Source organism: Thermobia domestica, chromosome 15 (genome assembly GCF_964235325.1).
Source record: "Thermobia domestica chromosome 15, izTheDome1.hap1.1, whole genome shotgun sequence".
Classification (NCBI taxonomy): domain Eukaryota; kingdom Metazoa; phylum Arthropoda; class Insecta; order Zygentoma; family Lepismatidae; genus Thermobia; species Thermobia domestica.
Window position 1 is genome coordinate 188,229,217 of NC_137468.1, and position 25,706 is coordinate 188,254,922.

General features: G+C 34.4%; 1 protein-coding gene across 5 annotated transcripts in view; it reads left to right on the plus strand.

Moving 5' to 3' along the window:
* Positions 1–699: 699 nt before the first annotated feature.
* Positions 700–25,706, plus strand: part of LOC145671396 (uncharacterized) — a 56,032-nt gene continuing 31,025 nt past the window's right edge. For 2 of the 5 annotated variants that reach the window (XM_081740520.1, XM_081740516.1), the window contains exons 1-2: positions 702–1,068; positions 20,025–22,427. In XM_081740520.1, the coding sequence (XP_081596646.1) occupies positions 20,431–22,427 (1,997 nt within the window). In that variant the 5' untranslated portion in view covers positions 702–1,068; positions 20,025–20,430. Of the gene's footprint in view, positions 1,069–1,194; positions 1,254–4,976; positions 5,020–20,024; positions 22,428–25,706 lie in introns of those variants that run through there. The other 3 variants (XM_081740517.1, XM_081740519.1, XM_081740518.1) reach the window with 3 other exon arrangements.

A 25,706-nucleotide genomic window follows, 5' to 3' on the forward strand; every position in this document is an offset into this window, starting at 1 on the left:
TTTTCTGTTTCGTAAGAAAATAATTGTCACTGAGTGAGAGAAAACACGGAATGTAAAGTCTTTCTTTGTCAAACCAAAGGCCGTTTGGGGGAGGGGACATCTCAATTTGTACGTGAGAGATACTGGCGACCATTATTTTTTGATTGGCGAGTGCGTCTCACTTTGAAATTTTGCACCCTGTTATAGTTCATTTGCAAGCGTACTGTGAAAATTTTAGGGGACCAGTACCGTAAAAATTTAGAAGGGCCCGCCCCCCTAGACCCCTTGGATAAGGGCCTGTCACATATTAATATGATGTAGACCTATCATTAATTTTTATGTCAATTATATATTTTGGATCTCCAAATTTTTTGTGGCAACAAATCTTTCGCGGAGCACATCATCAAATATCGCGTGTGGAAATGATATGTTTTCATACAAATATACAAATATCTCTTTAAGTATATTACTTCATTAACAGATAATTATTTTTAAACATATGGGGCCTTATGCAAAGTCGTTTTGACGTACGATTAGCGTCATACTAAAGATCTGACTACTCTAGCAAACATATGTTAGTCCACCTCATTAATTTGGCACTAATCACGCGTCAAAACGACTCTGCATATCGCTTATTTTCTTTACCGGTCTGTTACTCTAGTATAAAATTAATAAGTTGACACCAAATCAGTTGCAAACACTGCTCAACTTACTATCACAGTTAGTGACGTCATATTGTGTGGTGCTCTGGTTTTGTCAACTTAAAATCTCCCGTTTCAACGCGCCAAATATTTTCACATTGACATTCGTGTCTGGCTCGGAAAGTTGGAGCACGTCTCATCCTATACTTTTCCACTATATACAAGCAATTTTAATTTTTCTCTACATCTTAATTTACTATTATCCCTTTAGTAATTTCCCGACCACATCGCTAGATAATACTTTGTGGCGTCTAGTTCATTCTAATCTGCAATATCGTTTTGGTAGTTCAAAGATAATTGTGTTTACCAAAATTTATCCTGAATCATAGATAACTGTTGGAAAACTTAATGTACCAGTAACAGTATACTACATGAACTTATGTTCCAGGTAAGTGTGTTAATTAAATACCCAATATTCTAACTATTTTGATTACGCTGTTGGAAGTCACAAAATTTAGTAGAAGAAGCAGGTGGGTTTGTGCGGTTCATAGAATTTCTTCCATTACATACAAGTAGTTAACTCGCCATCACGGTTTAATGAAGCTAGGGACAGTGTTTACCAGCGGTGTACAGGTATTTTGTTTTCGAAAAAGTGTTAGAATTTTGATAGTATTTTTTTCACATTAGGTTGGGTTAGATTACGTTAGTTTATGTTCGAATATGTTAGTATAGGTGTCCAGCATAGTTTTCAAAGAAAAATAATAAAAAAATCTCCCTATTTCTATTAATATTAGGTTTGTTGAGGTTAGTTTAGGTTAGGTGAGATTTTATTAGGAAATGTTAGGTCTACGTACATGCACACTCCATTACTCCTGTAACTTTTGTATTTTTTACGTACTTCTGGCTTTGTTTTGCTAAACATTGACCGAATTTAGTTATGAAAACCATTGCTTCGTGAAATTTTATACTCATAATTTGATCCACTATTTTTATCTTCATCACTTTCAAAGCATACTAGTTTGTACTATTATCAATCTGCACCAAACTATTAGGACATACTGGGATGATGATAGCCCAGACTTTCTTAGGAAGTCACACCTAGAAAAGTTCTTTAGTATGACGGAATTCTCTTAGTCTGCACCCTCAGTTATATAAGTGATAGAATTTAAATACATGCATATTTCAAATCTAAACAGTACCTGAAAGTTACAGTGTGTCATATAGGTAATAAATCATTACGATTGTTGGGGACGAATACTTTATTCATACATTTTCAGGAGTCGCCGGCCATAAGGTAAGTTTTCAACTTTCTAACAATGCAAATTGTCTCCCAAGGATGCTCATTAAATTTTCAACTTCTCACTCTCTCTCTCTCTCTCTCTCTATATATATATATATATATATATATATATATATATATATATATATATATAAAAGCGTTTCTCAGATTTACAAGATATGTTCTAAAGAGTTATGTGAGGTGGAAAATTTTCCGTTCTAAACAAATATCAGTAATTAAATAACAATTCCTCATAAACCATAAAATTGATTGACTTCATGTATAGAAATGTTAAAAAGTGTAAGTTCGTTTAAAGAATCTGAAAATTTTCATGGCTCAAAAGATTTTTGGTACTACGTAGGAACAAGTGAAACACCTTTTCATCAATCGAAAAATTTTCTGTCGTGTATGGGAAAATTGAAAAACTCATAAGTAGGAAAATTTTCACCATTTTGAAGCAAAAAATAAAACAATTTTTTATGAATTGCAGTTTTATTTCTCTGTAGAAACAAGTGAAAGGAATTTCCATGGATTGGAAAATTATTATGTTGTAGAGAGAAGTGGAAAAAATTCATAGCTCGGGCAATTTCGAATATTATGTATAGTGATATTAAATGGAAAATTTTCCACTATACTGAACTGCACATTGAGCTATAAAATTGAATTTCTGTAGAGCAGTGTTAGACAGCAACAAATTGTAATTTTCCAGTTAGCTTTCGGGAAACGGAAAATTTTCTAATATTTCAAGTTGGAAAGTAAAAACTTACATAGTGTTTTTCTCCCTCTCTCTATCTCTCTCTTTGTGTATGCACGTAGGTGTATGAGTGTAAAGTGCAGGGAACATAAATCGAATTCGTAGAGTACAAATATCCTAGCCCACTGTTTAAAATGTAAGGAATAACGAAACAAAAACCCTTGTGAATTCATCAGTTGTTTTAAAAACTGAAAATTCTACTATTTCTTCACATATACGCCTGCCTATGTATGAAATAACTACATAAAAGTTCCAGTTCCTTATAAAGAATATTTTTGTAACAAAATAAAAAGAAATGTCTGATTTTATTGTGTTTAAACCTATAAGAAAACATCGTCTTACGCGTACTAAATTAACAAAATATGATTTTTTTTAAGGTCAATGGTGATTTTTGAGGAAAGAATACATTGAAGTTTTTAAACATCTTTGCAGAAATGAAGAATCGTTAGATTTTCATTTCATGAAACTTTTTTCAAACAACATTTATTACAAATAAATTTTACGACTAAACAATGATGTAGGAATAAGTGGAGTATGTTTTTGTGAATCGGAAAATTTTCCAAAAAAAAAAATCCATTTCAAAACTTTCCGGAAAATTTACATCACTGGTTGCAAATAATATGGCTATAAGTTACAATTTAATAGTCTGCCTTTGGTGATAATAGTGTAAATCTTTCCGCACACAATTAAGGTTATCACTTTAAATAACAAATGAAACAGTGTGTATTATCTTAAGTGGTACATATTAACGTTGATAACCGACGAAAATTCAAATTTCTAAATTCTTCATTAATTATGTGCTGCCAGGGAAACACTGTAATGGAATAAATAGCAGCGCAAGCGATATTCACAGAAACAACGAAGCAGGACTACATGCAGAATAAACACTAACATAGCATATGATGTCAGATCATAAATAACACTACGTGATAAAGAACATTATCACAGTACATGACTTGTAATAATATAAATGCTTTCAACCTCAAAAATAAAAGCAACAACCATCATCAGTAACACATGATTCGATACCAATAATCAACCTACTGGTACAAACACGTTCCTAAAGCCGAAACCAAATAAACGAATCAAACGAAGTGACCAGAGTAAAATTCACCGTACATTCATGCAGAAATTAGTATTCTCACACTATTTATCCCTGCCTTCTTTCTAATATATCTACACAACGTGTCACACTATATCCGTCTTGTGTACGAATGCGAATACGAGTGCTAACAAAGAAAGTACTTGAGCTCGAAAGGGTGAATACGCACAGAAAGGAAAGCATTTAAAGTGTAATTTTAGCCCTCCGGAACAAACACTGATGTTCGTTTTCTGCAAGATGGTGTAAACGTCCGCAAGAGCAGGGCAAAGTAGAGCTTGTGCCATAACTACAAAGCTTCTATAAAGTCTGACCCCGAGCCATTTTTGCGCAGAAAAATTGAGTGGGTAGGAAAATCGGCGATCAATTAACCCATATTTTTAGGGGCACATATTCTGAATGGAAAAGATGTTTCCCAGAGTTCCATACAGAGTCCATCCAAAATTTTTATATGGTAAGAGGGGTCAAGTAGTAGATCGTTGGAAAGGTATTGTGAAAGGAAACAAGATGAAGCAAGTCACGAATCTCTAGACTCGCTCCGTACAAAAATGGTAGTTAAAATGTCAACACAGTTGACATGAATGAGTCTGTGATCACCATTTTGCATAGTGTGCGCATACAGACCCGAGACTTGTTGCAGTTTTTTTCTTTTCGAAATACTTTTCAAACGATATACTACTTGAACCCCCCTTTCCATTGGATAATTGTGAGGTGGACCCTGGGGTACAACTTTTCCATTCAAACTGTGTGCTGCTACAAATATTGGGATACGTTTGGGACGATTTTTCCACCCACCCAACCGTTTCCACAAAAATTGCCCGGATCAGATTTTACAAACGCCCTGTGTTTATGGCACGTACTCTACTTTGCCCTGCTCTTGCGGACGTTTACAGCATCTTGCAGAGAAACGGATATCACGATTTCCTTCCGAGGTGCAAACATAACGTATGCTTTCCTTTTTGTGCGTATTCATCCGTTCAAGCTCAAGTACTTTCCTTGTAAGAGAAAAATAGGTATATTGCATTAGTGTTATTATTTTTTAATATAAAACAAAACCAAAAATCATCTTGCAGCACAATCTTCTATTACCAGCTTTTCTTCTTTGTACTAAGTACGGACAACATTGGCTAGAACCGTAACAAAAGTATTCGTATGTGTATTGAAAAAAAATATATATTTTCATTGATTAAAAATTAGCATTCTATTAGCAGTTTTCCATTTTAGGTATACAAAGATTCCAAAGAGCTGTACGAGCAGAAGCACATAGGTAACTAAGGTGTTTATTATACTGAAGGCTCTGTTCTTTGTACTCAGAGTAAAAGTGCATGTATTTAAATTAGCATTGGCCCCATGTACCGTAGTCACTTATGCTCACCCATTTAGAGCAAGCGGGGAGATGTTTTTTAGCCATTTCTGTCCCGAGAATATTATACTTGCCCCTTTGAATCTGGATGAACTTATTTGTGTGGTCCACTATATCGTTAACCATATCATAATAAACAAAACAGTGGAAGGCTGATGTTTTAACTGTCGAATTTTTGGCAATATGTTTTGTACCAGGAAGTATTTTTACAGTTGTAATATTTTCCATCATTAAAAGGTTTGCTTTGTATATACTTAAACCCAAACAAACTATTTGCTGAGCAAAACAATATATTCACATAAAAATCTACATACGTGTTACAGTTTCGCCAACTAACATTTTGGCTTCATCAGATAGTGTTTGATGAAGGCAAAATGTTAGTTGGGGAAACTGTACATGTATGTAGTTTTTTTTATGTGATTATATTGTTTTGCTCAGAAAATAGTTTGTTTGTGTTTAAATTTTTACAATATTTTTTTGCTTCCTTTCTCCTGTTGTGCGAGTAGTAATGGGGCGACTTGGCCTAACTTTTTGGCCCCTGGGTCCCTGCCTCAGGACCCATGGTCCCTGGCCGGGGTCAATGACCTAGGGGTACCTAGGACCACCCCCTCTAAATTTTGGCAGGGGTACCTTGGCCCACCCCCTAAATTTTGACAGGGGTACATAGGACCACCCCCCTTAAATTTTGGAAATTGCCAAATCTAAAAATTTGGTATGGTAGCCTAGGACCATAGTATGTACCTCTATCAGTATTGGGTGTCTATGTCGTTCCCTTTCATGGGTAAAAAATTGCCAAAAATTCAAATTTCGGGGGTTTTTGACCTAATTTATCCCCTTGGATGAGGTATTATTACCCTATATGGTTGTATGGGCGTATACAGGGGTCCATTACCTTTCATAAGACATGGGTATATTAATGCACCCCTTGAAAAATTTGGGAGGGGTACCTTGGCCCACCCCTTAAATTTTGGAAATTGCCAAATTTCAACATTGGGTATTATAGTACAGGACCTTAACATGTATTATGATAAATTTGGGTGGTCCACCTCATTCCCTTTTAGGGGTACATAGGACCACCCCCCCTTAAATTTTGGAAATTGCCAAATCTAAAAATTTGGTGTGGTAGCCTAGGACCATAGTATGTACCTCTATCAGTATTGGGTGTCTATGTCGTTCCCTTTCATGGATAAAAAATTGCCAAAAATTTAAATTTCGGGGGTTTTTGACCTAATTTATCTCCTTGGATGAGGTATTATTACCTTATATGATTATATGGTCATGTATAGGGGTCCATTACCTATCATAAGACATAGGTACATTTGTGCACCCCGGGAGGGGTACCTTGGCCCACCCCTTAAATTTTGGAAATTGACCAATTTAAACATTGGGTATTATGGTACAGGACCCTAATATGTATCATGATAAATTTGGGCGGTCCACCTCGTTCCCTTCCAGGGGCACAAAATTGCCAAAATATAAACGTAAGCAATACGTTATACCACGTGTTTGGTTTTTGGTCGATTTTATCCCCTTTGATGAGATGTTATTACCTTATATGGTTATATGGTCATGTATAGGGGTCCATTACCTTTCATAAGATATCGGTATATTTGTACAATCCTTTAAAAATTTGGGAGGGGTACTTTGGCCCACCCCCTTAAATTTTGGAAATTGACCAATTTAAACATTTGGTATTATAGTACCGGACCTTAACATGTATTATGATAAATTTGGGTGGTCCACCTCGTTCCATTTTAGGGGTACAAAATTGTCAAAAATATAAACGTAAGCAATACGTTGTACCACGTGTTTGGTCTTTTGGCCCAATTTATCCTCTTGGATGAGGTTCTATTACCTTATATGGTTATATGGTTATGTATAGGGGTCTATTCCCTATCATAAGACATAGGTACATTTGTGCACTCCTTTAAAAATTTGGGAGGGGTACTTTGGCCCACCCCTTAAATTTTGGAAATTGCTCATTTTATATATTTGGTATTATAGTACTGGACCCTAACATGTATTATTATGATAAATTTGAGTGGTTCACCTCGTTCCCTTTTAGGGGTACGAAATTGCCAAATTTTAGTACAACCACGTGTTTGGTCTTTTGGCCCAATTTATCCTCTTGGATGAGGTCCTATTACCTTATATGGTTATATGGTCATGTATAGGGGTCCATTACCTATCATAAGACATAGGTACATTTGTGCACTCTTTAAATTTTTGGGAGGGGTACTTTGGCCCACCCCTTTAATTTTGGAAATTGCTCATTTTATATATTTGGTATTATAGTACTGGACCCTAACATGTATTATGATAAATTTGGGTAGTTCACCTTGTTCCCTTTCATGAGTGAGAAAAAAAAATGCCAAATTTTACTACAACCACGTGTTTGGTATTTTGGCTCAATTTATCCCCTTGGATGAGGTCCTATTACCTTATATGATTATATGGTTATGTATATTGGTCCATTCCCTATTATAAGACATGGGTATATTGATGCACTCTTTAAAAGTTTGGGAGGGGTACCTTGGCCCACCTCTTTTTTTTTGGAAAATTGCCCAATTTAAACATTTGGTATTATAGTACTGGATCCTAACATGTATTATGATAAATTTGGGTGGTCCACCTCGTTCCCTTCCATGGGTACGAAATTGCCAAATTTTACTACAACCACGTGTTTGGTATTTTGGTTCACCCCTTGGATGAGGTCCTATTACCTTATATGATTATATGGTTATGTATATTGGTCCATTCCCTATTATAAGACATGGGTATATTGATGCACCCTTTAAAAAATTTGGGAGGGGTATCTTGACTCATCCACTCAGTTTTAGAAATTGATTAATATAAGCATTTGGTATCTTCGTACAGGTCTTCAATATGTACCACTATAAATTTGGATGGTCCACATCGTTCCCTTTCATGGGTAAAGAACTACCAAAAATCAAATTTCGGATGTTATTGACCCCTATTTAATACGTTATATGGTTTATTACATCTATATGTTTATGTTCTCTTTTAAATTTGGGAATTATCAAATAACAAAATTCGGTAAACGTTTTCTAGGACCCATTGGTATTCCTCTTATGGCCAAATATTCAAAATTTAAAGGTTATTGACCGGCTTTATTATTGAATAAGTACAGGATTTATTACTTTTTCATAAGACACAGGTGTATTTGTGTACCAATCTTAAATTTTGGGAGGGGTACATTTCTTATTGTCATATCAATAATTGGTAATTGTTCTTTGGGTAAATCATTGTGAAATATGAGTATGATCACGTGATCAGTTATTGACCTATGATGGGATTAGGACATTGGTACATTTAAACTTTGTAGGATAATTTGAGAATGCGTCATTGGTATTGATTATTCCCCGCCAAATATAAACGTAAGCAATACGATGTACCACGTGATTGACCTTGATGAGGTAGTGTACAGGGATACATAGCTATCCTTATTGAATCTTATGACTCATAGTCTTAAGGGAATACATGCTACAACACTGGCAAAGTTATTGTTAATGCAATTTCATTGGTTGATCACTATCTTTCGTGCAATCTGATTGGTTGATCACTATCTTTCGTGCAATCTGATTGGTTGCTGATTTTCAAATCTTTGCTGTATTCAGTTTTAAGTTTTGTTTAACATTTAAAAATCTTGGTTTCGTTCAACATTTTGCACTCACTGATAAATATGATCAAAACCGTTTATTTGTTAATCGAATAATTAAAAAACCGGATAAAGTTTGACGGTTAACCGTGAAACGTAAAATTTTTTAGTTTGAAAATTTTTTGTTTGAAAGTTTTTGTTTGAAAACTCGTTTCAAATTTGTGTTTGAATTTTTTGTTTCAGAATTTTGTTTGAAATTTGTTTCAAAATTTTTTGTTTGAAAATTTTTTTGTTTGAAATTTTTTTGTTGCAAAATTTTGTTTGAAAATTTTTTGTTCGAAATTTTTTGTTTTGAAATTTTTCGTTTCCAAATTTTTTTGTTTAAATTCTTTTTGTTTCGAAAGTTTTGTTTGAAATTTTTTGTTTGAAACTATGGTTTGACATTTTTAAAAGTTTGTGCACTCATTAGTAAAGAACCGGAACTGTTAGAACTAAAACCTCTGGCAACATTGTGGTGCAATAGTACACGTCAGAACATGGTGCAATAGTACACGTCAGAACACGATAATGCAACGTCATCAGTTTTGCATCATATATAAGTATCGTTCGAGTTAGTATTCATGATAACGTCATCATGGCTACTTGTCTGCAGTTTCTAAACACACGTGAAGTGATGAAATCATTTACCAAGATTACTGATTTACAACAGAATGTACCTCATAGAATCTTAGCTAGCCAAATGATACCTACAAAGTTTGGATTAAGAATCGTAGTGAAGCTTGAAAATGATAAGAATATAATTTTACCAGCAAGATATTTTCCCATGGAGGCATCAAACAAGAAGAACTGCTGCGTTTCTTAAATACAGGATCTGTATCTTTATGTTACAAAGGATTCTTGGGTCGAAGTCATCAATTTGAATTTAGTACACAGCCGGATTCGTCAACAATTGTGATGAAATCATGAATTCAAACGTCAGCACATCAAACATAGTTGTATGAATTTGGTTGGTCAGCATGACGTCAGCAACTGTGATGAAACCATGAATTCAAACGTCAGCACATGACGTCAGCCGTAGTTCTATAAATCAACCAATACACTGTCATCCCACGAAATCATTTGAGCAAGTGCTTTTCAGGAGGAAAGATGTGTACTTCTAACGATAAAGAGTTCATCTTCGCAAGCTATTATCCAATAAATATATTTCAAACAAAACATGTGATGATTGGTATCAGTGCTAGAACATTTGAACCTGTGATTCGATTGGGCAAAGCAGAACAATTTGGTGTACAACTGACCTGTGAAGAATGGCACGAATCGACCAAATGAACGATGAGCTAAATGTGACCATAGTCAAATCATTAGGCTCAAATCATGAAGTGGTTATGCGTACAGTCCTCGAAGAGAAGATGGTGCTGTTACGTAAAAAGAGTACATTTCATGTCCCTCGCAACATGGTGTATCTAACGGAAACAGAATGGAACAAATTCATCAGCGTATTTCAGTGTGCGGAACATGCAGTGGAAGTGTGCAACAAAACCAGTATATTCCTGAAAAAGTACTATTTTGAAAAATGTGTTATGCATATTGTACAACATGTATCTAGATATTGTGATGGTTGTCAACATCGTTCGTGGGTGCATACCTGTATTGATAAACAGTTTATTTGTGACCAAATGGACATTGAGTTTCCACCAATTGATATTGCAATAGACCTTAAAAGACTTCAATTGGAATTAAAATTATATGCTAAAGACAAACTAGTGCAAGAAGTTCAAAATACATTGTATCGACAATATCCAGAACCACTATCTGGTATGGATGTATGTGGAGTGTAATAAAATGATCCATTTCAATGAATTGTGTTTTTTTCATTTCAAGAACAACCCTATGTTCTGACGTGTACTATTGCACCACAATGTTGCCAGAGGTTTTAGTTCTAACAGTTCCGGTTCTTTACTAATGAGTGCACAAACTTTTAAAAATGTCAAACCATAGTTTCAAACAAAAAATTTCAAACAAAACTTTCGAAACAAAAAGAATTTAAACAAAAAAATTTGGAAACGAAAAATTTCAAAACAAAAAATTTCGAACAAAAAATTTTCAAACAAAATTTTGCAACAAAAAAATTTCAAACAAAAAAATTTTCAAACAAAAAATTTTGAAACAAATTTCAAACAAAATTCTGAAACAAAAAATTCAAACACAAATTTGAAACAAGAGTTTTCAAAGAAAAACTTTCAAACAAAAAATTTTCAAACTAAAAAATTTTACGTTTCACGGTTAACCGTCAAACTTTATCCGGTTTTTTAATTATTCGATTAACAAATAAACGGTTTTGATCATATTTATCAGTGAGTGCAAAATGTTGAACGAAACCAAGATTTTTAAATGTTAAACAAAACTTAAAACTGAATACAGCAAAGATTTGAAAATCAGCAACCAATCAGATTGCACGAAAGATAGTGATCAACCAATCAGATTGCACGAAAGATAGTGATCAACCAATGAAATTGCATTAACAATAACTTTGCCAGTGTTGTAGCATGTATTCCCTTAAGACTATGAGTCATAAGATTCAATAAGGATAGCTATGTATCCCTGTACACTACCTCATCAAGGTCAATCACGTGGTACATCGTATTGCTTACGTTTATATTTGGCGGGGAATAATCAATACCAATGACGCATTCTCAAATTATCCTACAAAGTTTAAATGTACCAATGTCCTAATCCCATCATAGGTCAATAACTGATCACGTGATCATACTCATATTTCACAATGATTTACCCAAAGAACAATTACCAATTATTGATATGACAATAAGAAATGTACCCCTCCCAAAATTTAAGATTGGTACACAAATACACCTGTGTCTTATGAAAAAGTAATAAATCCTGTACTTATTCAATAATAAAGCCGGTCAATAACCTTTAAATTTTGAATATTTGGCCATAAGAGGAATACCAATGGGTCCTAGAAAACGTTTACCGAATTTTGTTATTTGATAATTCCCAAATTTAAAAGAGAACATAAACATATAGATGTAATAAACCATATAACGTATTAAATAGGGGTCAATAACATCCGAAATTTGATTTTTGGTAGTTCTTTACCCATGAAAGGGAACGATGTGGACCATCCAAATTTATAGTGGTACATATTGAAGACCTGTACGAAGATACCAAATGCTTATATTAATCAATTTCTAAAACTGAGTGGATGAGTCAAGATACCCCTCCCAAATTTTTTAAAGGGTGCATCAATATACCCATGTCTTATAATAGGGAATGGACCAATATACATAACCATATAATCATATAAGGTAATAGGACCTCATCCAAGGGGTGAACCAAAATACCAAACACGTGGTTGTAGTAAAATTTGGCAATTTCGTACCCATGGAAGGGAACGAGGTGGACCACCCAAATTTATCATAATACATGTTAGGATCCAGTACTATAATACCAAATGTTTAAATTGGGCAATTTTCCAAAAAAAAGAGGTGGGCCAAGGTACCCCTCCCAAATTTTTAAAGGGTGCATCAATATACCCATGTCTTATAATAGGGAATGGACCAATATACATAACCATATAATCGTATAAGATAATAGGACCTCATCCAAGGGGATAAATTGAGCCAAAATACCAAACACGTGGTTGTAGTAAAATTTGGCATTTTTTTTCTCACTCATGAAAGGGAACAAGGTGAACTACCCAAATTTATCATAATACATGTTAGGGTCCAGTACTATAATACCAAATATATAAAATGAGCAATTTCCAAAATTAAAGGGGTGGGCCAAAGTACCCCTCCCAAAAATTTAAAGAGTGCACAAATGTACCTATGTCTTATGATAGGTAATGGACCCCTATACATGACCATATAACCATATAAGGTAATAGGACCTCATCCAAGAGGATAAATTGGGCCAAAAGACCAAACACGTGGTTGTACTAAAATTTGGCAATTTCGCACCCCTAAAAGGGAACGAGGTGAACCACTCAAATTTATCATAATAATACATGTTAGGGTCCAGTACTATAATACCAAATATATAAAATGAGCAATTTCCAAAATTTAAGGGGTGGGCCAAAGTACCCCTCCCAAATTTTTAAAGGAGTGCACAAATGTACCTATGTCTTATGATAGGGAATAGACCCCTATACATAACCATATAACCATATAAGGTAATAGAACCTCATCCAAGAGGATAAATTGGGCCAAAAGACCAAACACGTGGTACAACGTATTGCTTACGTTTATATTTTTGACAATTTTGTACCCCTAAAATGGAACGAGGTGGACCACCCAAATTTATCATAATACATGTTAAGGTCCGGTACTATAATACCAAATGTTTAAATTGGTCAATTTCCAAAATTTAAGGGGGTGGGCCAAAGTACCCCTCCCAAATTTTTAAAGGATTGTACAAATATACCGATATCTTATGAAAGGTAATGGACCCCTATACATGACCATATAACCATATAAGGTAATAACATCTCATCAAAGGGGATAAAATCGACCAAAAACCAAACACGTGGTATAACGTATTGCTTACGTTTATATTTTGGCAATTTTGTGCCCCTGGAAGGGAACGAGGTGGACCGCCCAAATTTATCATGATACATATTAGGGTCCTGTACCATAATACCCAATGTTTAAATTGGTCAATTTCCAAAATTTAAGGGGTGGGCCAAGGTACCCCTCCCGGGGTGCACAAATGTACCTATGTCTTATGATAGGTAATGGACCCCTATACATGACCATATAATCATATAAGGTAATAATACCTCATCCAAGGAGATAAATTAGGTCAAAAACCCCCGAAATTTAAATTTTTGGCAATTTTTTATCCATGAAAGGGAACGACATAGACACCCAATACTGATAGAGGTACATACTATGGTCCTAGGCTACCACACCAAATTTTTAGATTTGGCAATTTCCAAAATTTAAGGGGGGGTGGTCCTATGTACCCCTAAAAGGGAATGAGGTGGACCACCCAAATTTATCATAATACATGTTAAGGTCCTGTACTATAATACCCAATGTTGAAATTTGGCAATTTCCAAAATTTAAGGGGTGGGCCAAGGTACCCCTCCCAAATTTTTCAAGGGGTGCATTAATATACCCATGTCTTATGAAAGGTAATGGACCCCTGTATACGCCCATACAACCATATAGGGTAATAATACCTCATCCAAGGGGATAAATTAGGTCAAAAACCCCCGAAATTTGAATTTTTGGCAATTTTTTACCCATGAAAGGGAACGACATAGACACCCAATACTGATAGAGGTACATACTATGGTCCTAGGCTACCATACCAAATTTTTAGATTTGGCAATTTCCAAAATTTAAGGGGGGTGGTCCTATGTACCCCTGTCAAAATTTAGGGGGTGGGCCAAGGTACCCCTGTCAAAATTTAGAGGGGGTGGTCCTAGGTACCCCTAGGTCATTGACCCCGGCCAGGGACCATGGGTCCTGAGGCAGGGACCCAGGGGCCAAAAAGTTAGGCCAAGTCGCCCCATTACTACTGTGCGAAAACTACATTTACTCCACTTACATACATTATTTCTTCCACTAAAATAATCATTAGAGCCAGAACTTAATTATTTTCCCTGTTTTTCTGAAACACAATCTTCATCAGAGTTAGTATTATGAATACGTTCCTCTATCTTTTACTTTCTTTTCATAGGATTCCCCACTGTGTACGACTTCTTCCCATACTTTGTGTAGCAATAATAGAATTCCTTCACCTGGCATCTTCGTAAAGTAAACAAGACAACGTAATCAAAAACACTAAATGACTAACGCAGTCAAAATGTAAACTGTAATTCTGTCTTTCGAATAATAAAAATAAGTTACATTAATATTAGCGGAATATAGAGTTCTCCTTTCGAATTCACTCGGAAGCAACCAATAACCGTACCAAATCCAAGTCGTAGCAAACCGTAGCAAAACAAACTGCACTGCATCAGCACAACTGTTAAGCAACAATGGATAACTACCTCGAGCAGAAGTTCAAAACTTACAGAAACAGTGTTGTCACATTACAAACACTAAAAGTGGGGTTCGTTTTACCGCAAAGCACCTGCTTATGGGTTCATGATGTGTTTCACGCAAGAAGTGAAATTCTAGATTTTACGGTCGTGTATAAACAAGTAAGAAAAATCAACATTTTTTAAGTGATCAGATATAATTAAGCTTATTACTCGTGTATATACAGTAGTTGTGTTAATTCAATGCATGAGTTGAACTGTACTTAAATGTGTTTTCCATTGTAAGAGCAAATAAATATTTTTTATTCTTGAATCATAAAAACAAAATGCTATCTCAACGCTAAAGTCTTCTGTATACTAACTTTTATACTCACTTCGTCATGGAGACACAGATTCCCGGAAGATCTAGGTCTATGTCTCATATATACTTGCTGCACAAATGTACGCTCAGCAAAAAATTAAATCAAATCCATTTTGTTATTTTTTTTTCGTCAGGTGCAGTAGTTTTTTGACTGGATTTTTAAGTATTTAAAAATACAGGTTTTGGGGTATTTCAAAATTGGAATAATTAAATTTTTTTGTTGCGTTCTTGAATTTCTAGTTGAAAATCTAAAATATTTTACACGATGCAATGTTGCACATGTAACTAGATTGTAATATGTTTTACTCATAACGAACCAGTTTAAAGCTGCAGTGTTATGGAATGGGACTAGTGATGGGCAGTGGGAATATTCCCGGTTGGGAAGGAAAATAAGAAAATGGGAATATTCCCGGGTTTTCCCTTGGCATATAAATTACTGGTTGGAAAGGAAAATAAGAAAATGGAAATATTCCTGGGTTTTTTCCCCTGGCATATAAATTTCCGGAAGGAAATTTATTTCCATTTCTCTATTTTATCTTCCAAAATATAGGAACCTTTTGACTAATTACTGTATTTTTATTTATTATGATTTATTTCTACCTTTCATATAATTTGGAGGTTAAAAAGGTAGTTGACTGTACTTTATATAACTAATAAATATGATTTTTTTAAGTTCCATTTCTATTTGCTCTAAAAAGTAACAAAGTACTAATTTACAAATAATGAAAGGCAACCAGTTTGTGAAAAAATGTACGAATTATGTAGAAATGAGGTACGAAGGACTATTAATACACCCCAAGCCTCTGTTAGTAATAGACATCGGTCTGTTTCCTGTCTGACTCCAATTTCTGAAGAAGTACTCGGAATTCTCTTACATGTGAATTAACACATGAAATTTCGAGAGATAGGTAAAAAGAAATGTCGTGTGTGGCAATGTTACGTGGAAAATTATAAAGATAAGTCAGTCTGTTGCAATTATTGTGGACATAAGTTTGTTCAAATGTTAATAAAATTGTGTGACATGTATCTTCCGGCAGTTACTACATGTATCTTCCTTATTTGTTTATGACATTTAATACGTTTCTAATATCAGTAGTACAGTCACGTTTAGAATATCCACTTACATATAAATTTAACGTGTTAAGCAGTGTAAAATATATGGACGTACTATACCATTTTTTCACATATTTACTTTCATAGAACATATTGTAAGTAAATATTGTAAGGTTCCACATGTCTACACGTCATGCAATAACCACGTGTGAACTACATGTGTTAATAGTAAATAACAAGCAGACGACGGGCCGAAGAGGAGTCGCCCACCATCGCCAACAGTCAGAAGGACGAGGATCACCGAAGGAAGCCGACACTTCAGGATAAAAGGGAGCTGCACACTTCAACCGGCATCAATCTCCACAGGTTGATCAATCCACCTAAGGCGCCCGGCCATTGGGTAACCCTGCCGTCTCACGACGCTTGGTCAAATGAGAGACGCCTAATCCTAAAGCCCTAAGATGCACGGTCCTTGGGTTTCTTCTTTCTCTCACGACGCTCGGTCACCGAGGGAAACACCTAAACGCACAACACTCTACCCCTCTCACGACGCCTAATCAAAGAGAATTACCTCACCTCAAAGCCCACGACGCTTGGTCATCGGATTCCTACCACAGTCTAACCTAAAGTATTTAAAGGAAACTATTATTGTGCATACTTCTGTATTAGAGGAACTTTTCATAATAAAAAGGTGATGGGAAAAGTCCAAATCCCGAGTACTGTGTTTGCTCTACCCAAGAAATTTTACAATATACATTTATGGGTACTCTCTAAATATAATAAAATAATACCGTTCGGAATATACATTTTAAAGAATCCTTTGAAGACAACAGTAATAATATACTGTGATAAAGAACCAATTTAACTTTGAAATCATAATGCAGTAATAGAACGCGATTTTCTCCGTGATTGTACATAAATTCCCATTTTCGGGAATCTTCCCGGGAATTTGCCCATTAATAAATAGAACAGATCCGTCAAGGCATTTTTGATTAAAATTCCTGAATTAAGAATAGTATTATCAAGAAGAGTTTGTTCGTATCACAACTATGAAGAAATATGTGACAGGTAAACGGTAGGCTTATTATCATTCCGGTTTTTTCGTCAGCGATCAGGGTTGAAAAAATCATGATTTTTTTTAAAAAAATCATTTTTGTTGATTTTTTATTTAAATCGCTAGTCTTTGATTTTTTAAGAAACACTAAAATTTAAATGTTATTTGTTTATATGTTACGGAGGTTTTCCAGTTTAAGTTATACTGAAAAGCAAAATTAAGGGTTTCCCCATGTTTATAGTGTGTTTTCTGAAAGGTGTTTCTCATACGTGAAAATGAGTCAGGAGCAGTATATCATTGTTTTTCCAAATTTTAAGAGTGGGTGGTCCCCTTGATGTTGGGAGTTCAAATCTCAATGACGGGACGAAAATAGGACGACATATGGTTCTCTTTCATGCGAATTCCAACTGCAAGCGAGAAAGGATTTCATGCGAAATACAAGGTGTGCGGCTCAGAAATGCAGCGTCTTGTGATCTGACTAAAGAAACATTTAGAAGTGTGCAAAGCAGAAAAACTAGTAGAAGATTCTGGGGGTGACGAGAGTTACATTAAAAATTTGCCAGTTTTGTTTAATATGCAGAATGTGAAAACCATAGATCGAAACTAGACAAAATGATACAGCAGAAAGTGAAAAATGTAAAAATTAAAAGAAATATAGAACACATGGTTGTTCTACATTTCTACGGTCTCTGTTTCATTGGACAGAATTCAAAGAAATGAAATAACAATATCTGATGCTGTACGAGTGTCTTCATTAAGAGATAGAGGACGCAATCCAAGATAAGGAAATGGAAAATAAATAAGAAAATAGGTTTAAGGGAGCATTAACGCCTGTCTATTTCTTGTCCTAACTTCTCGATCTGAAACAATGACTATTCAAATAACCAGCCGAAGAAAACGATTTAGCTTTGAAGTTTGCAGAAGCAGCTTACGGTGGTACTTCTCTACTGCCCATGGTAATTAAATTTCAAGCAGTCTCATCCTTTCTCTAGGTTGATGTTCACCGAGTAAGTCCTACAAGGTGTAACAAGCATTGAATACTGGAAATAACAAGGAATTATGCTTGAGATGGAAGTACAAGGCCAATTACGCAGTTCTGCTGGAGTTGAAAGATTTTTACTTCTTTTGGTTTTGTACAATCTAAGATAGTAAATCGTTTAGGCACTGATAAAACCTCTAAATTGGTTTTTCTTTTTAAGGAACTTAATCGGTAAAGAATTTAAATATGCTTGTGTAGAAAAGTTTAAATTGCACTGTAGAGTAAGTATGCAGTCTTTTTAAAATTTTTGTTTATACAATGAATATTTTTATACTCTTTAATTTTTACTATATCATAATGAATATCAGTTATCTTTTTATATAATGTTATGTGTTCATATTTCTTGTTCGCACTTACATTTATCTATAGAAGAGGAATGATCAATAGATGTGTTGTACAGGTCAATATTTAATTTTATTTTGTTACACATCAATATATTTAGCTTAAAAACTATAAATTATTCAAGGTAAACTTGAATATTAACATTGTGTTTTATTTGTTGTATATACATAAATAAATTATTTCAAGTTATCCACACTATGACAACATAATACAACATTATGTAAGATGCTTTAGTAGTTACTAGAAAGAAATTTAGCACACGACGTAGACTACCATAAAAAATCTTTTAGTTTCTAATCAAGAATGCATTTCTTAAAACTATACTTAACAAAGTTCTTATTAATAATTTTGCACTTATGGTAAAACAAAAAAAAAACTCCGTGGTATATATTACCAAACATGGAATGTACAATTCTGAGCTGTAATTTGCAAATATTGTATTCTCATTTCTTCATTGTTATTGTTATATTTCTTCATCAGCAAGCGAATTATACATTGTCAAAATCCTTGGCCCCAAAATTTTAATCTTAAAAAAATATTTGGTTTAAACTTGCATCCTACCTGCCAGAATCTTAAAACATACGAGCTACGAAATAATAAACAATGGCGAGTTTGGCTATGTCTACTTATAAGCAAACAAACACGATTAGTAATTATAATTCGTCACATTATTTTATGATCAATAATATGCCATTCCAAGAAATACGGTAATCTGATCTTAATAGCTCTGTATGTATCTTACTTGAATGACAACTAACTTTCATCACTACACAAAAAGTAATCTATTAAGAACATTTCTTCTTCTGATTATCTTATTAACTGGCATCACTACCGCTACACAGTACGGATTAAGATACAAATTTTAAATTCAAATTGGATTCCAGTCAGAATACTCAAAAGTAATGCATTTTATATGAGTTAAAAAAACATAAAATTGAATTAAATCATTGATTTTCAAAGAACATGCGATTTAAATGGCGATTTAAATCATGATTTATATCGCTTTGATTTAAATCAAAAAACCGTCAATGATATATATTTTCATATGAATGGTTAGATGACCATTTAACAATGTCATACCATCTTTATTCGCTGGTTTATACTAACAGGATTTCAAATGAGAAATCCTGCGTAATATGCCAGAAGAATCCAATTTATAAGAACTGATGCATAAAATAAAATGTCATTCCAAATATATTAAAATACCAGTATATATTTACGCCGGTATATTGTTTCCAGAATTAAAGTGAAACTTGAGCATCTTATGGTTCAATTTCTATTACTTATTAACATAATTTAATTTTTAATTACTTTCTAAAGGAAATTTGACTTCAATGTAAATGATTTAAGTTCCATGTATATTTAGTATTTTCTATTTGTAAAAATACAATATTAGAATATTTACGGAAACTTGTATGTTGGTATTTTCAGAATTGTGATTTGGTCTTCACTGAATTCTTCAGGATCGAAAGTGAAATATACCGTAAATAATTCTGAATTGAATTTTACCATGGATATTGCCTTTTGGAAAGATGTGATCGTTATTACAATGAAACCAAATAACGGTTTTATTACGGACAATAAACTTTGAATGTTGACAGTTCTAATCACAGACATTGGCAGTTATTTCATGCAAATTATTATTTTCTAACAATTCTTGTATCTAATTTAAATTTTAAAATTATTATAGAATATAGAAATAATTATCATGAAGTGACCACAACCAATTCAATGTTTACATGCAAGATCGGCGTGGAAATTAAAGTGCAAAATAGTGTGTTTAAGACTGATCTACATCGTTACATGTTTTTGATTTGATTATTATAGATACAACAAAATGAATAGCTTAAAAACAGTAAGTAACGATATGACATATCCACATGAAAAGTTATGCAATCGGACTATTGGTACCAGGCATAATATTAAGAAAAAGTTGAAGACTGTTCTCGGTGTAAATACTATCCCACTGAAAGATGATTGGAAACTGCGCTCAAAAGCAGTATGTATTCTCGATCGTTTATCAGTATATGACTTACAGTATGATACTAAACGTGTTCGCTATACAGAAAACAATCTTACGTCATCTGTGGAAGGACATTTGCTTGATCAGACAACTGATATGTCAAGTAATATTCAGCATGTGTTTAACATTGTTTCCAACGAAACCGTTGCGTTAAAAGAAGATAGCAAATTACATTCAAATGCAGTGTCTACTGTCAATCGTTTACCACTTACTAATTTATTCAAGTATACTAAATGTGCTCCCTACAGATTAGAAAATAAAACATCGTTCTCGAACGGAAATCTGTCTATTGAGACGAACAGCGTGACAGGTGATTCTAAGGATGCTCTTCAAGTTGTTGCGAGTAAAACAATTTTATTGGGAGAAGATAAAATCTTACATTCGGAACGAAAGTCTACTGTTAATGACGTAACGATTTCCGATTTAAGTAATTATACTAAAAGTGGTCCTTGTACAGAAAACAATGATGCAGAATCTTTGAAAGTTCGATTATCAAATCAAGCAAGTTGCGTGACAAATGATACTAAAGATGTCTTTAAAAATTTTTCAGGTGAAATTATTCGCATAAAAGATTGCAAATTACGTACAAATAGAGCGTGTACTATCGATCGTTTTGCAATTACAGATTTTCAAAATAACAAATGTGCCCCCTGCACAGAAAATAATGACATGGCCTATTCAAAAAATGAGTTATCTAATCACACAACCGGTGTTCCAAGTGATACTGAGGATGTTTCTAAAATTGTTTCGACTCAAACAATTGTGTCAGAAGCAGATAGCAAATTTCAATCAAAACAAATCTGTATTGACGATCATTTATCTATATCTGATTTACGTCATCACACTAAATGGTCTTCCAACACAGAAAACAATGGTACAACATGTTTGGGAGATAATTTATGTAAGCAGGCAAGTTGCGTGACAGGTGATGCTAAGGATGAATTTAAAGATGTATCAAATACAACAATGTCATTAGAAGATAATAAACCACATTTAAAACGAATGAGTACTGATCATTTATCAACTTCTAATTTACACTATTATTCTAAATGCGCTATGTACGCAGCAAGCAGAGGTGTGTCATGTTCGGATGAAGATTTCTGTACCCAAATAAGCAGTACGAGAAAAGACACTAACGATATTTCTGAAATCGTTTCCAATAATTCAATTGCATTAGAAGAAGATGGGAAACCACGTTCAAAACAAATAAATCTTTTAAGTTCTGTACCTAAATCTGATTTGGATAGTTATACTAAATGCACTTCATATGCACAAGACAATATGTTGTGCTTAGAAGATGATTTACGTAATGAAACAAGTTACAGGAGAAGTAATAATAAAGAAGTTTCGGAAATTGTTTTGAATAAAACAGTCACACTACAAGAAGACAGTATACTTCAGTCAAAAGAAGTGTCTGAATGTTTACTGGATTCAGATTTACAAAATTGTCATAAAAACGTTTTTACCCATATAAATATGTTGGAAGCACAAAACATAATTGAAACAGTAAATAATACTCAGGATATAATAGATGTGGCATCCGCTAACCAAATATCATTGACAAAGGATAGAAAATTACGAGCCAGAGCAATATGTTTGCTTGAACGTATATCGCCATCTGACATGGAGTCTATTACTAAACGTTCTTACACCAATGGAAAGCATTTCCAAGAAATATCCGGAGATGGTGTATGTATTACACACGACTCAGCAGAAGAGACGACTGACGTTGATAGTGATGCAGACAACGAAGGTAGCACCTTCGAGAGTGAGTTTCAAGAAAGTGAGACTGAAGAGTTGTTCGAAGCAAGGTATGTATAACAATTTTCGTTTAATTAGAGATAATAAAATGTGAAATTCTTAATTGCATTTTCTACTTATTGTGTGCTACGTGTATTCAATGGATAAGCTTCATAATGAAAATTAACTTCATGAAATATCTCTTTAGTGAATGAAAGAAAACTGACGAATGTATTTTTGTGTGTAATTCTCTTCACTTGCTATGGCTTTCTCCGCGTATCTCTGTTCATAGTTTCCTTATATTCAGATGTCATATTTCAGCATTTACATCATACCAATTATGATTCCATGTTTTGAGAGAAAATTCAAACCCATATGCACCTGGAAACGAGACCATAACAATGTTTGCCATCTTAATTCGGATGGAGTTCGAGGGTTTTGTAACGGCCTGAATATTTATAATCTTAAAATTACGCTCGAATTTTATTGATGCTTCTCTGTATTCAAATTTTTCTCATATAAAACTTACTAAATTTTCGACGAGTGGAAATTTTTTTTCGGTACCAAAGCGTCATATGGCCACACATTTCTCTGTACGTATTGGAATTTCACAGACTTTCATTCACTTTCCCTGCTCAGTAGTTCCCAAATACTGAAAGCATGTATCATGACGATATAGTGAACTTAAATAATCAATGAAGAATCAGCTTTGTCATATTGTTCATGTTGTTGCTTGTGAGTCATTATACAATGTTTTATTGGAAAAATCTTTTTCGATAGAAATGGGTCTAAAAATTTCTAAGTCGATTTCCGCATTCCGTTTTTCTAGTTCTGTGGGAGCGCGGTGGCTTAGTGGTAGAGCGTTCACCTCCAGAGCCTGGGGTCTCTTGTTCGATCTCAGCTCGCGCCGTGTGGTACAAAGACTGTGTTCGTGGGTTTTCTCGGGGCCCTCCCGTTTCCTAACACTTTCTTCATTCCACCACTTCATTCATTTCTCATAATCACCATCACCTTTGGCCTAAACGGCATAATCGTGGGACGTAAAACTCAAAGATTTCATTTCCCGGTACTTGTATTGGCTCTACTACATACGTTATAGCGTTTGCAGTTGCATTGTCACCTTTCCAAATGAAATAATAATGAAAATTGCTACTAAAGTGCTTTTATCTATCCCAGTGATCTACATGAAGGTCAGATTCTACGCTAAGCTGTAGTGCACGTCCTAGATAACTTCGCCGATGAAAGGGACTTAAAACTCCAATCTAAGAACTATTTCCGTATCATTGTTCTAAAACACATTTTGATAAATAGAAATGTAAATTAAGCACCAGTCCGTGAACAGAGGATATTTTTTTACCTAATGTGACAGAGTGAATTTCCTAAAAAATTAACTAATCTCAGAAGTTGGAATTTTATTTTAAAGGATAGTTTATTTTACGTATATTTTCTTGAATAAAAATAATGATAATGAAAATAACGGTCGCATGTAGTCTTAATAAGTGTTACTATGTGCAGGATCTTATTATTGTTTGAATTTAAAATATTCATATCCATGACTAATAGAGTATCTCTAGAAATAATTTTAAACTGTTCAGCTAAAGCTGCTATTTTTAATTTATTTCGCGGGTATATCATTCTTAATTCAGTATGTAGATATAAATAAATATAGACCTCTATTGTGACCGACCTTTTTAGGTTTATCACGATTGAAACCATTTGTTCTGATTTTGGTTTGCTAATAGACGACTTATTTCTCTCTCTCTCATTTCACTTGCTTCAAACTCTAATGGCTTCCAGCGCCCACAAAGGGTCACTATAAACCACACAGGCAGTCCTCTTCTCCAGCGATGGCTTTAAAGGTATCGGGTAAGAGAGGAGTGTTCACCATAAAGATTAATGGGTAAAACAAAACAAATAATGAAACACCAATTTTAAACATTGTTTGTTAAGCTACGAGCGATTACGGATTAGAATTAAACATGAGATTTAAAATTGCTAGTACTATGTATTGAGATTTAAAACACAATATACAATAAACAAACTATAAACAAATTCTGTATTTAACAACCTGAGCTCTCAAAACAATTACTTTTCTTTTCATTTTTATTTTCTTAAACCCAGTTATGTTAATCAGATGGCCTTTTCTATTTATATGAACTATTGTTTCTCAATATTTACTTACAGTTTGCGCTGGCAGAATGAGATAAAGGTAGATGATAACTAGGTAACACGCGTTTCATTATACAACACTGCACTGCACAAGGAGGTAGCAATTAAGTCAGCCGCAGTTTCCACTTCTTGGCTATCCTCTTCACAGATAGCTGTGCTACTTCTAACAGGGTTATCGTTTGGATTTGCTTATGTTAACATTCACTATCTGCAACAAATCACCTTTAAAAGAGGCTCACTAGCATTTCTCCTATTTGGCTACAACTCGTAAAATCACAAACAAACAGATTTAATTGCAAGGCTCGTTCTGTAATTATACAGCACCAACACTTTGTTCCTTCTTACTTTAACATTTTAGGAACGGAACTCCGAAAACACCTGGTGTAAACGGAATAGGTGCGAGCCCGCGCAATATAACTAATGACTTCAACGTGCAACATGCACGTAAGTATGCGAAATATCCGGAGATGGTGTATCGCACTTCTCCTTGGTGGAGTCCCTCCACTCGACTAACTTGCCTTTTCGCCAGCCTCTTGTGCTGCTTCTCAAAGAAAAATCCCGGTTTTGACTTGAGACGCAACTGACTGATGTAATGGCAGGGGTTCCCACAAGGGGGGGCTATGACGCAAACTGCGTCATTGAAATATTTGGGGGGGTTAAAATCTATATAAATATGGTTGATGAGGGGGGGGTAAAATTAATCGAAAAGAAGATTTTTTCATGGGAGAACACCTACGGATAGACAATTGGGGGGAGGGTGCGTCATAGACATAAGGGGGGTGGGCACCACTGGTAATGGTGAAAATTAGCAATAAGACTGCCTGTACTGGAATGCACTGCATACAATGATTTTTTTTCGCCATATAAAGAGTACAGAGCGATTTAGTATCGGAGCTAGCACACACACTTGCAAACATATACGTATATGTTTGTGAAAAGAGAATTCTTAGAAAATATCCATACGAGGTTTATTTAAGAAGTTAAAGATTTGCACTGCAGAGACGATCGTTCTTGGATTTTTTACTTTTTTATGGGATCTCAGTAAAGCATGGTTATACTATAATCACAACACTAAAAATATAGAAAGAGATGCAACTTCAGTAGGAAATCAGCTGTTTCTTCTCACACTTAATTCTAGTAAATTGTGCACCTCCATCCTTTAATTCATACTTTCGCGGGTC